This window comes from Stigmatopora argus, chromosome 12, assembly GCF_051989625.1.
Source record: "Stigmatopora argus isolate UIUO_Sarg chromosome 12, RoL_Sarg_1.0, whole genome shotgun sequence".
Lineage (NCBI taxonomy): Eukaryota > Metazoa > Chordata > Actinopteri > Syngnathiformes > Syngnathidae > Stigmatopora > Stigmatopora argus.
This window is the reverse complement of record NC_135398.1, coordinates 6389613-6401257: the sequence shown is the minus strand read 5'-3', so window position 1 is coordinate 6401257 and position 11645 is coordinate 6389613. Positions and strand designations below refer to the sequence as shown.

The 11645-nt window shown below is 38.4% G+C and overlaps 2 protein-coding genes across 2 annotated transcripts; both read right to left on the bottom strand.

Annotated features, from left to right (window-relative positions):
* Positions 1–2879: 2879 nt before the first annotated feature.
* On the bottom strand, positions 2880–7134 carry slc25a42 (solute carrier family 25 member 42). The gene is made up of 8 exons (XM_077615464.1): positions 6751–7134; positions 5675–5825; positions 5332–5443; positions 5072–5097; positions 4801–4967; positions 4591–4707; positions 3774–3925; positions 2880–3682 (listed from the first exon to the last, which is right to left on the bottom strand). The coding sequence occupies exons 2-8, from the start codon at positions 5750–5752 to the stop codon at positions 3357–3359; spliced, it is 978 nt and encodes a 325-aa protein (XP_077471590.1). The 5' UTR covers positions 5753–5825; positions 6751–7134; the 3' UTR covers positions 2880–3356.
* Positions 7135–7599: 465 nt separating this feature from the next.
* armc6 (armadillo repeat containing 6) lies at positions 7600–11061 on the bottom strand. The gene is made up of 7 exons (XM_077615517.1): positions 10738–11061; positions 9861–9946; positions 9209–9779; positions 8884–9029; positions 8673–8804; positions 8437–8574; positions 7600–8369 (listed from the first exon to the last, which is right to left on the bottom strand). Exons 1-7 carry the CDS (start codon positions 10856–10858, stop codon positions 8157–8159), a joined length of 1407 nt encoding a protein of 468 aa, XP_077471643.1. The 5' UTR covers positions 10859–11061; the 3' UTR covers positions 7600–8156.
* Positions 11062–11645: the final 584 nt, after the last annotated feature.

Genomic DNA, 11645 nt, shown 5'->3' with positions numbered 1-11645 from the left:
CACAGTCAAGGTTCAAGTTCAAGCGTCGAGGGAACAAATTTGACTCTTGTCACCTTTCGCGCACAGGCCTGAAAAAGTTGTGCTTATAGCATCATCTAACGACCATTATTAAAACGACATAGGGCAACTGGTACGTTTTGAAGGTTGGACGTCCCTCTAGTGGTTCTATTACTCAATTACAGAGTCAGTCATGCTGGGCTAGGGAATATATTTAACAACAGTGCTTAACTAACAATCAGGCCTGGATACCCAAAAAGGCCTGGTCTCCAGTTTTTTCTCCCACTTGAAGAACAATTTAGGATAAGAAAAAGAAAACATCCGAATTAAAAAATTCTGTTTTTTTGTTTTGTTTGTTTTGTTTCCGTTGATGAAAACGCACATTGAATCACTAGAGAAGCCCATGCAAAACTATGAAAATCACTGACTCAATTGTCTTTTTTTACATTTGAAAATATCTCACGCCACATCATCGACTTACTCTATGCGATATTTGCGAGATAGGATTAAAAAAAAACAATAATTATTAGTAAACCCATTTTATTTGACATTTCAAAAAAGTCAATCTGAATGAAGAGTGGATAACCAGGCACATTAACACTCAGATGGCACAAGTCACTTAAATTTACGAAACTGCTTCGAAACAACTTCATACAAGCCGGACCATGCGATATTTGATGCTATGAAAATTTTGTGGGAACAGTAAAATCTATGTTTATCTGACAATAAAATAATTCATCACTAAAATTGCCAAAAAAGTAATTTTGTTAGTATTTCATGAGGTCATTGTTATAACGAGATTTCATTCTAATACAAATCCAGACATAGCATCAACTTTGAGGGTGCATGACTGCCAGGGAAATTAATATAGGTATTCAATTTGCAGCATTTAGGTAGGTTTATGACATATTAGCATTATAAACACTTTCAAACTCAGTAGGTTGTACAACATTCAAGAGAAGACGTAGGTTCAATTTCTACCTACCACAAACTGATCAGGGTTACAAAACACTGGTATAAAATAAAAAAATAAATCATACTGAAGAATTACATCCATTCAGAGTCCTAATAAAGTCACTTCCAGCAGCAGACCTTGCAAAAAATTGTTTTGTTTTGCAAAGTTGCTGAGTCATTGTAAAAGGCTACCTATTTGTCGCCAGGCACTTTTTAGTCACGACTTGAGTTTCAGTTTGCAGCTGCTGAGATGAAAATACAAACTTAAAAGGCAATTCTTGTGTCGTCATAGCTTGGGACCAAATACATTGGTATCAAAGCCGGCTTGAGATTTTACGTTTCGAAACTTGAAATTTCTCAAGTATCTAGAAACAGAATTTGCCCATTGAGGCTTTCCGTGACGTTCATAACTACAAGTACCAATGTAAATTGCAACCAATTATGCTGTACCAAAATGAGGCAAGGTTTTCATTCTGGTGGTAATTAGGACATAATTGGTGTTCAGATTCTCAAGTGTTTAGGGCTGAGAACCCCTGTTATGAACTATCCATAAAAGATACAAATTAAAGTTGTGTTATCTTATTCAGATTCACATTTCTTGATGTAAAGTCATAATATAAATGTCTCAGTGGTTTAAATAGGCTGCTATCTAAATGATGTTAAGATTGTCTCTCACATTTAAAAGACACTTTAGTGGCCCAGACAGGTCAGTCTGGTTGCGCTTGGGCCTAGGTTTTTCCCTTTGAGCAAAATTGGCCATAAAAAAAGCACATAAACAAAGAAAATGTGCTAATGCTGATGGGACGCAATTCTCTAATGCCTCTTCACTAACGATGTGGGTATTTTAGTTTTATGAATCAGTCAGTCAAGAGAGAAAAATGTCAGTCAAATGATCACAATACGAAAATATGACAAGTCAGCGATATGACACAGTACAACCTTGATGAATTCATGTGAGCACTCATTAAACTTGGTGTTGTTCATTTACAATTAAGGCACAGACTTAAAATCAAAGGAATAACATAAAGAGAGGTTGGTGCGCACTTTGGACTCCAGTGGGAGTCACTGACCAATCGCAGGGCACATAAAGACAAAGAACCACATTTTGATACTTGACATATTCTAACATGCACATTTTTGTAAGGTGAGCTGAGAAATGAACCTGGACCTTCATCAAAAGTGTAAACCATGTGCCTTCCTATATTTTTTTATCATTTAATTTCATTCTATGGGATGAATTTAATTCATATAGCTCATCTGCGAACTCTTGTGCTTTGTGATAGTAACCCAGGGGTGGGCAAATTATTCCACAAAGGGCCATAGTGAGTGAAGGTTTTTATTCCAACCCATAACGAAAACACCTTTGTTGCTAATGAAGAGTCCGACAAGTGCAATCAGTGGAATGCAGTGAGGTGCTTCTTGTTACAGCACAACCTTGTTGGTTAAACTGTGCTGGATGGGTTGGAATAAAAATCTACCCCCACAGCAGCGGTGCAGGTTTTTGTTCTAAACGATCCAGCACAGAGAGTTTAACCAATGAGATTTCTGCAGAAAACAAGAAGCACCTGACTGCAATCCACTGATTGCACTTGTAGGACACCAGATTGGTGAAAAGGTGTCCTCTATGGTTGGAGTGAAAACACACACCAACAGCGGTCCTTTGTGGAATAGTTTGGCCACCCCTGATCTAGAGAGATCTTGAAGGACAAAACTTGGGTATCACTGGTGGAAAATAAAAAAACAAAAACAAAACACAAAAAAAAAAAAAAAAAAACTCAAAACCAAGTGGAAAAAGGCTAAATAAATATTTGCGCTACTGCTACAAAGCATTAAAATACAGGTGCAACTCTACTTACGAAAATTCCAAGTTAAGAAACAAATTCTGGAACCAATTCATTTCGTAAGTAGCGGTACCACTGTACATTTAATACAAAAAAGCTACGTCTTGTGATTGATGTAACTACATAGCCAACGAGTATCAAGAGTTACATTCTCGATTCAAACCTCATTCCACTTTTATCTTTCACGTAAAACGTATTCACGGTCTAATCTCATATGACATGGAAGCTTTAACATGGACCCTAAATAAGCTTGCATTGGATTGGTAGGCATCGCTTTATACAGACCAGGCAGCTGGGAGCCCCCTGGGGTGTATAGAACATTTACACTTACTGTCTCACTTTAGCGTACCCACAAGCATACAGAAAAAAAAAACTACAGAACATATTGCACTTTGACGCACGTGACAAGTGTACAGAATCTTAATTCACATCTTCAGGGACCCCACACATTACCACCTACCGTCAGTGTGAGCGTTTGCCTGGTTGGCAAAAAGGAAACTCCACGCTCACTCTTCCCTGAACCCTAAAAGGAGGATAAGATCCAGAAATTCTGATTTCTCACCTTTACCGAGACGTGTAGCCCATCTCGTGCAGCTTCCTCAGGAGAATCTGAGTGAGGTCGAAGGTGGTGAAGCTGATTCCCACCGCGATGGGCCCTTTGACCCAGTTCATGCTGAGGCCTTTATAGAGTCCTCGGATAACGCCCTCCTCGGCGACAATTTCTCTCATGGTGCCGGAGATGGTGCTGTAGGTGTGACCCGTGACCCCCGCCGTCTGCATGCGCCGCCGTACCACGTCCAAAGGGTACGACGCCGACTGACCGATGAGGCCAGCGCAGGCCCCGAAGGCCAGCCGTTCAAACGAGTAGGGCTGCGGGCGCCCGCTTCTCTCTGCATCACGGAGGAGACGCCGATGTTATTGCGTAAAATCAGAGTTTGCACCTACAACATGAAGACTAAGCAAAGTGCCCTCGTATTTTACCTGCGTGAACCTTTTTTAGTGTCTCGTAGGTAAAGAAGCTGAGACCGGCATAAGGGACTACACCCAGTATGGTGGGCGTAAAACCTCGATACAGGGTCTTCAGTCCCTCTTCCCGGGAAATCCGCACAAAAACATGAAGGATATTGCTATACCTAAAGAGAGAGGGCAAGAAAATAGAAACACATTGAATTGTTCCTATATGCAATAAATAGACTTAGCAACTTCTTCAAGTGTAAATTGCCATGTTTCGAAATGAGTTATAAAGGAAACCCCCTGCCAGTTTAACCTTCCTTTTCCCGCTTTGATTTTTACATTTATTTCTTGTTCCAATGTGACAACTATTGCAGTAATATGAACCATCGAAAGAATCGAGATATTTCCACATTATAAGCAATATGGCCGCCACAAACTTCTGGTAAGAAAATTGTAATTATTGTCATTAAAAAGCATCAGGTTCTCTTCAAGATAGACTTATTTCTTTTTTCAAATTGAATAATTTGATATTTTGCATTTACAAAGACAGGCATATTAATATATATTGACCCAAATAATGTGCAATCCAGCAGACGATCCTTTCGATTCATAGAGTATCTCAGAAATACCACGTGCGATGATTTTTCTTAAGATTTTCCCTTCAAAGTAAGACATTAGTACTCCCTATTAAAACCATGAATATAGAGGTGAAAACTGTGACTTGGGGGTCGTGTTATACGAGAAAACATCGATTTTAAGGCAATTTTAAGGGTATGGCTTACACGCAGAGGCGGCTAATATGTGAGAAAATATGATATGTTACACATGTACTAAATGGCCTTACATTTCTTTTGGTGTGACAGCCATGCGCGCTCGCACCATGTCCAGGGGATACGTTAACATGGCTGCAGTGGTACCAGCCATTGAGCCAGCCAGTAACCTTGGCAGTGGAGGGAGGACCCTGGATCAAAGGTTAAATATAAAAACATAGCGAATTTACAAATTTGATTTGTAATATATAAAGCTTGCATGCCATGATGAGGCTGACACTCACTTGCCCTGAAAGCCATAGTAGTCTCCCAAGAGACTTTTGTACTGCTCATGAGCACAGAACTGGATTGCAGCATACGGGATGACTCGCACCATGGTGGCAGAGTTGCCCCTCCATAAACTGAATAAACCATCTTTAAGGTATGTGCGGTAGATTAATCTGTAAGCCTCCTGAAATGCACACAGGATATAGTTTAACATTTGTCGATTTTATAGTTTATATTAATGAGTGGTAAATTTAGCACAGCATAAATACTTGATCATCTCAAACTTACTTTTGCTGAGAATCTAGCTGAAGACACTGAAAAGACAAAGTCCCCTCTCAATTATTACCAATGAATACCAAGACGATGGTCATAAAATATCTACAGAACTTTGCTTAAGTTATACGGGCTACAGGTCAAATTACTACTGTCAAAAGCTTTTTATAACATCCACCGGAGCTATAAACCAGATGTATATGCTACTCAATCCCCAATGAATCTAAATATAACAAACAGTTTCCATATTTAGACCTTCCCAGCATTCATCTTGCCTTGAAAGATGATTTTAGTCCTGTCCAACGGAGCGACAACTGTTTTGGCAACAGCTCCTGCCAAAGCTCCTGAGAAGAGCGAGTTGATGATAGAACTGGTCTGCTTCAAGCCCTGGGCAGTAAGAAAAGGGTCACTTTAGAGTTTACTCAACTACCTAATATGTTTGTGGACTATGTTGCATTTGGAGTGTCATATATTGTTTAAATATGAGTGAGCCAAATGGCATTTAAAGTAATGGACCAGCTGACAAAATCCGTCAGCCAAAATTAGTCTTTGCATGGATTAATAGTAATGAATCATTTCTAAAAGTACAATTGAGCATATAACCATGACATAACTCACTTCAGACTGCGTGGAAGGCCGTGGCAGCACTTCTCCCTGGGTGAGTGCTGCATGTTGATCCTGGACTTCACTCCCCATGCCCGGGGACTATAAACTGCCTCCTCGGGACGCACTCATGAATCACACCACCAGAGGGCAATCGCTCTGGGGGCTGAAGAGTATAGGGTCAGAAGGAATAATAACTTAGCATGCCATTGATGCCAATAGAAAGAAGTATACAATCTATTTGGGCTGAAGGGAAATCCAGCTGCAACCCTTTTGATTGCCCAAGGCTGTTATGAACAAACTCAAATAACATTTAATTGAATTAAAGCAAATTTCTTGAGGTTTCAAAGGTAACATTTCTGACCAACAGTACTTATGAAATACCTTTTCGGAACACAAATACTGTTGTAGTTTAGAATCAGACAATCGTGTGCACTTGTTACATTGACTCTGAAACAAGATCCCGAGCAAATTTGCAACCTAAAATATCTGAAGAACACAACTGTTGACTTGTAGGTGAAAGGTGTCGGGTAGACCGCCTCCATGAGAACTACAAACATGCCGCTGCCTTGCTCACTACAAGGTTACGCTTTTAACAAAAGTTTGTGTTCTTACAGTCAACAGTTGCATGGAAAGAACATTGACTATACTAGTAACCTAAATCACTCTGATTAACAAACCTGTTTTTAAGTAAGCAAATCATTATGAAGGTATTCATTACTTATTTTTCATCTTTAACCTCTCAGGACTCCAGCTATATTTTGCCAAGAGAGGTTTCAGAGTCAATTATCATACTAAAAAGAAGCTATTTAATGGCGTTTTAGTTGAATCATACGACGAAACAGTAGTCAGAAGCCATGACCTGGACATATCTTTCTAGGTATCTTTTCAAACAATTATTTCAAACAAATATCATTAGTGACGGGAGTACTGGAACTTTTTTCTCACACAAACTTAACAATACAAAGCTTTCTTAATGGGCGTTATGCTACCCTGTGTAGAAGCTATCAGACGTTAAAGCACCATGTTGTTCATCCACCTGATCTTTAATAATACAATAATAGTACAATGACATGCAAGCAGTTGCTTACCTGATTTCACACTGGCACAGCTTTGAATGAATTGCCCAAGGAGTACTTTTCAGTGGGAAAATAGTATAAATTTCTCGAAGCTTCCTTCGAGAATTAAAGTTAGCCAAACATTTGGTTAGGTAATGCTAGCTAGCCGTTAGCTTGCTGCTGCACAATTGTTTAATTTAATTTTAGTGCCACAATTACATGGCGTTGGTCCTAACTTAATTTAAACAGAGTAACGCGACGACTAAGTTATAATAAGTTCTATTTTTCAGCGGTGCGGTGGTGACTTTGAGTGGTTGCCATCGTCCATGCTGCTGTTGGCGATCCCCCTGTCACAACCCCAAACAAGCCAGTCGGACGTCGTGTGGAAGGCCGAGGCATTCTGGGAAATGTAGTCTTATTGAGGCCAGGCGTTCCATGATAGGACAGATGGAGGTGCGTCAAGTAGAAGTCCTGAGAAGGTGACAGTGAAAGTAGAATTTAGGAATGGTTTGACAATGAACTTTATGTCTCGGTGTTGAAATATCCTGGTGGATCAGAAGAGTTTAAGTAAATGCATTGTAAATGTCAATTGTGTTAACTATTTGATGCGCAATATGGGTTAAAAGTCAGCCGGCTGCGATTTTATTTTCTATATTCCTCCAATAAATTGATTTCAGCATTCAAGGTATTCTTCGCTTAACGTTTTTTTTTATTATTAGTATGCATTCTTTGTTTTTTGTTTTTTCTTACTTTTTGGATATAAACATGAATAATAGTTAGAAAATTGTCACCGATGATTTTTGTTGTTAGTTCATGTATGGCTCGGTGTTAAGATATCTATGATATACATTATTTTTCATCAATTATAATTATAGATATCTGTTTTCCTCAGCACAATTGATTTTTATTTTTTTCAACCACAGCTGTTCTATTTGCACATCAAAATAGGGGGACAATTAGATGAAGTTTCATACAGAGTAGATTTTTCAGTACTACATGACTTCTTTATTTCAGTACAGTTTTGTTTGATAGTGTACCAAGGGACACTTCATAATGTAAAACATGCACCAGTTCAATAAAGGTTGAGTGTTTAAAAAAAGATGCAATCTGCATGGTGGAAAATTCACATACCTTGCAGAGCACAGATAAATAACACTCGTGAAAAATGTATCAAAATAAAATAAAATACAAAAACACTCATGGCCTTTTTCGGAATGCGGCCTCAATGAATCTACCTTAAAATTGAATTGCTAAAGGAAACAATATAATATTTGGAGCTTATTATTTGTTGTAGTTTTTTTTTCAGATGTATTGACATTTGGCAACCATTTTATTATTTCAAAGAGGCACTATGAATCCAAATAAAATGGAATTGCTTGCTTGAAAACATGACACACATTCGCGATAACATGACTTTCCATTGCCATTCTCCTCCCACTTCAGTTGGTGATGCCGGCACCTTTGCCGGTCCACAGCTCCCGTAACTCCACATTGCAGCCCAAATCCCTGAGGGCAGCTTTGGCAATATCCCCGCAATCCTGATGGGTCTTTAGTGCGTGCAATATCAGGGCCTCAACACCCATCTCCAGAATGAGTTGGCTATAGTTGGGCTGATGTGACACCAGGTTTCGTAGCAGCATGCAAGCCTGTTTCTGTTTAGAATACAGAAAAGGGCATATAAATATAAGTATTTAGGGAGGGATGAGTGGTCAGGCTTACCTGTACATTTAGAATGTCAGGATGAACCTTCATAGACTGCACTGCTGCTGAGACTCCTCCTTCCTCCATGATGACTTTGCAGTTGTTGGGCTTGCGTAAAGCAAGGACGCCCAGGCAAGCACAACCCTGCTCGCACACCTGAAAACAGAGATTCAAATGGACAAAAGACAAACTCTTGTTACATTAACACAATTATTTTCCATATTCTGGTGCCCACACACATCTACATGACTCACCGCAGATACCGTCATGTGTCTGTTTACGGCGATAACAATGAGTTGGACTCCTCCCGCTTTAACAACAGCGTCTTTCACATCATCATTTCCAGCCACGGCTCGTATTGCGCTCAGGACTTGTCGCACCAACTCCTGTGAGGGCAAAAAAAAAGGCAACAACCCAGTGACAATGTGAACGAATAACGGATCTTTATAACCTTTGTTTCGGTACCGCTGACTCGTAACTGTCTGCAAGTAGTGTCATCATGAGCTTCAAGCCACCCAGGTCACAAATATCTTGGCAGAACTCATTCCTCACAGCCAAACGGGATAAAGTGGCGCACAGCTCACTCAAAACAGTGGTATTGCCGCTGTGAGCTGAGGATGGAAAGAGACGCATTAAGTATACGTATTACCATCACAAAATGAATTAGTGAAACATGCCTTAAATTTACATGATTTCCTACAATTAAATGATTTTAAATTGAACAGCAACATGGATGCCTTCACTGATTCCGTACACTGTAGGTGACAATGTAGAGATTAGCCGGTCTCACCTCTCGCAGACTCAATCAAGACCTTGAGGCCATTGTGCTGAAGAACAATCATCTTGGCGTGCTCGTGAGCTTGCCCAAACGAAACTCGGATATCATCGTCAAAAGTCATGACCCTGAGCGCTCCGGCGGCTTCCTTAACCACGTTGGCATCTCCACCATGCTGTTTAATGGCGTCCATCAGAAGCGGCAGGATGCCCACTTTGATGAGATCCTGTCTATTCTGTTCATGTTTCAGACAACAGTGACGTACGGCAGAAATTGCAGCTCGCGTTACTGAAGAATCGTCGTGATGCGTTTTGAAAACGTCCAAGAGGAAGCCCTTGCCCTCTGCGTCCAACAAGTCTGGCTGTCCATCGGTAAGTGCAGCCAAAGCGGTCACAGCGGCCAAGATGGCTTCCTGCTCTCCCAAGCTCTTTTGGCATTGGGAGAGGATGATGGGATAAGCGCCTTTCTGGCCCGCCAGGTACCTTTGAGCGAATCCAAGTAAACATTGCTCGGTGAAACATTTTACATCCGCCGCAGCTTTTGTGACATTTTCCGATTCTTGTGCAAGACTGAGGGACTCCAAGGTCTAAAAGTGAATGAAACATGACATGAGAAAGTGATGGGCAGTGCATAAAGTCCAGTTCCAGAGAATAGCATGAATACATACCTGTAATATTTTGTGTGTTTGCTCTGGTTGTTTGTCATCTGATGGTTCGGCAGGTACAGCTTTAACAATACAGCTGAGATCCACACCTGCATAAATTGGATTGGATTGGATAACTTTATTCATCCCGTATTCGGGAAATTTCGTTGTCACAGTAGCAAGAGGTTGAGGATTCAGAAATAGGAAAGGCATTTTAGACATAAATAGATAGGTAATAAGTAAGTTAATAAATAAATACATGAATACATATAAATAAGCGTGTTGCTGATATATATATATATATATATATATATATATATATATATATATATATATATATATATATATATATATATATACATATATATATATACATATATATATATATACATATATATATATATACATATATATATATATACATATATATATATATACATATATATATATATACATATATATATATATACATATATATATATATACATATATATACATATATATATATATATATATATATATATATATATATATATATATATATATATATATATATATATATATATATACACACATACACATACGTGTACATACACATATATACATACATACATACAAATATATACATACATACATATATATAAGCACATGTATACATACACATAGATGTACATGCATGCATACGGTAGGTCTTAACACTTAACCATTTGTTTTGTTACACTGTCAATAGGAAAACCAGGAATCCAAAGACCACTGATGTATTTGGAGAATATAAGTTTTTATGCTGTTGTGGAAAGACTAACTGCATAATGAATGATGTTCAATCAAACTGGCTTGTTATGATTCAGACAATTCAGCATTTGATTTCATGTTCACATTTTTATTTTTTGGACAAAAATACCTTGAGACTGAAACTGGTCCACAGCGTCCTTCAAAGCCTCATCAGGATCCATCTCAAACTCCTCGACGTTTTCCCTCACTGCAGCATCAAATGTTTCCTGAGTAATCCTCCGTAGAGCCATTTTCACGTCACTCCAGCTATTATGCTATGGCTATAGCTTTCTGATATATTTTTTATGTATTTTTTTGTTAAAAACAAAGCGGCTATCGCTACAAAACGTTGCTTAATAGTAGGTTTCTACTACCAAAACAAGAACGTTTGATACCGCCCTGTCACTCCTCGCAGTACAGTGAAAGCACTACGGAGATTTTACGCAATTTACGTAAATCCAACTCTGTTTATAGGTCGTTTGTGCGTTAAGTAATTCTTTCCGATCGCTTTTAGTGAATTGCCGGCTCCGTAAAATGGTCCTGCGCTTATATGTGTTCGGTTAAAAATACACACACATATAATGTTCCATAGCTTTTTTATTGTTTTGAATTTTTATTGTGGAAAAATTATTATAAGTCAAAATCACATATATGGTTCATATAAAGACCAGATAAATAATTTAATAAATAAATAGGTAGAAATTGTAGAAGAACAAGGCACTTGGTAAGGTGATGAATTCAAATAAATTCAAATATTGAGCTACCTTTCAATTTAGTCATCTAACTTTTCAGATTCAACATTTTACCTGTGTCCTAAAGTATGTGAGCACAATATTTGATAAAATTTTGATATAGTAACATTTCCCACAGGAATGCAATAAGAAAAAAAATGGTATATCTAAGAACAAGGTTCAGCTTTAAATCTCATTATACTTGTATCATGACAATAAAAGCATTCAATTCAATTCAATTATTGTGAAACAAAACTCTGCTTATTGCTACAACAACTAAATTTCCTTGACAAGGAATATTTGATTT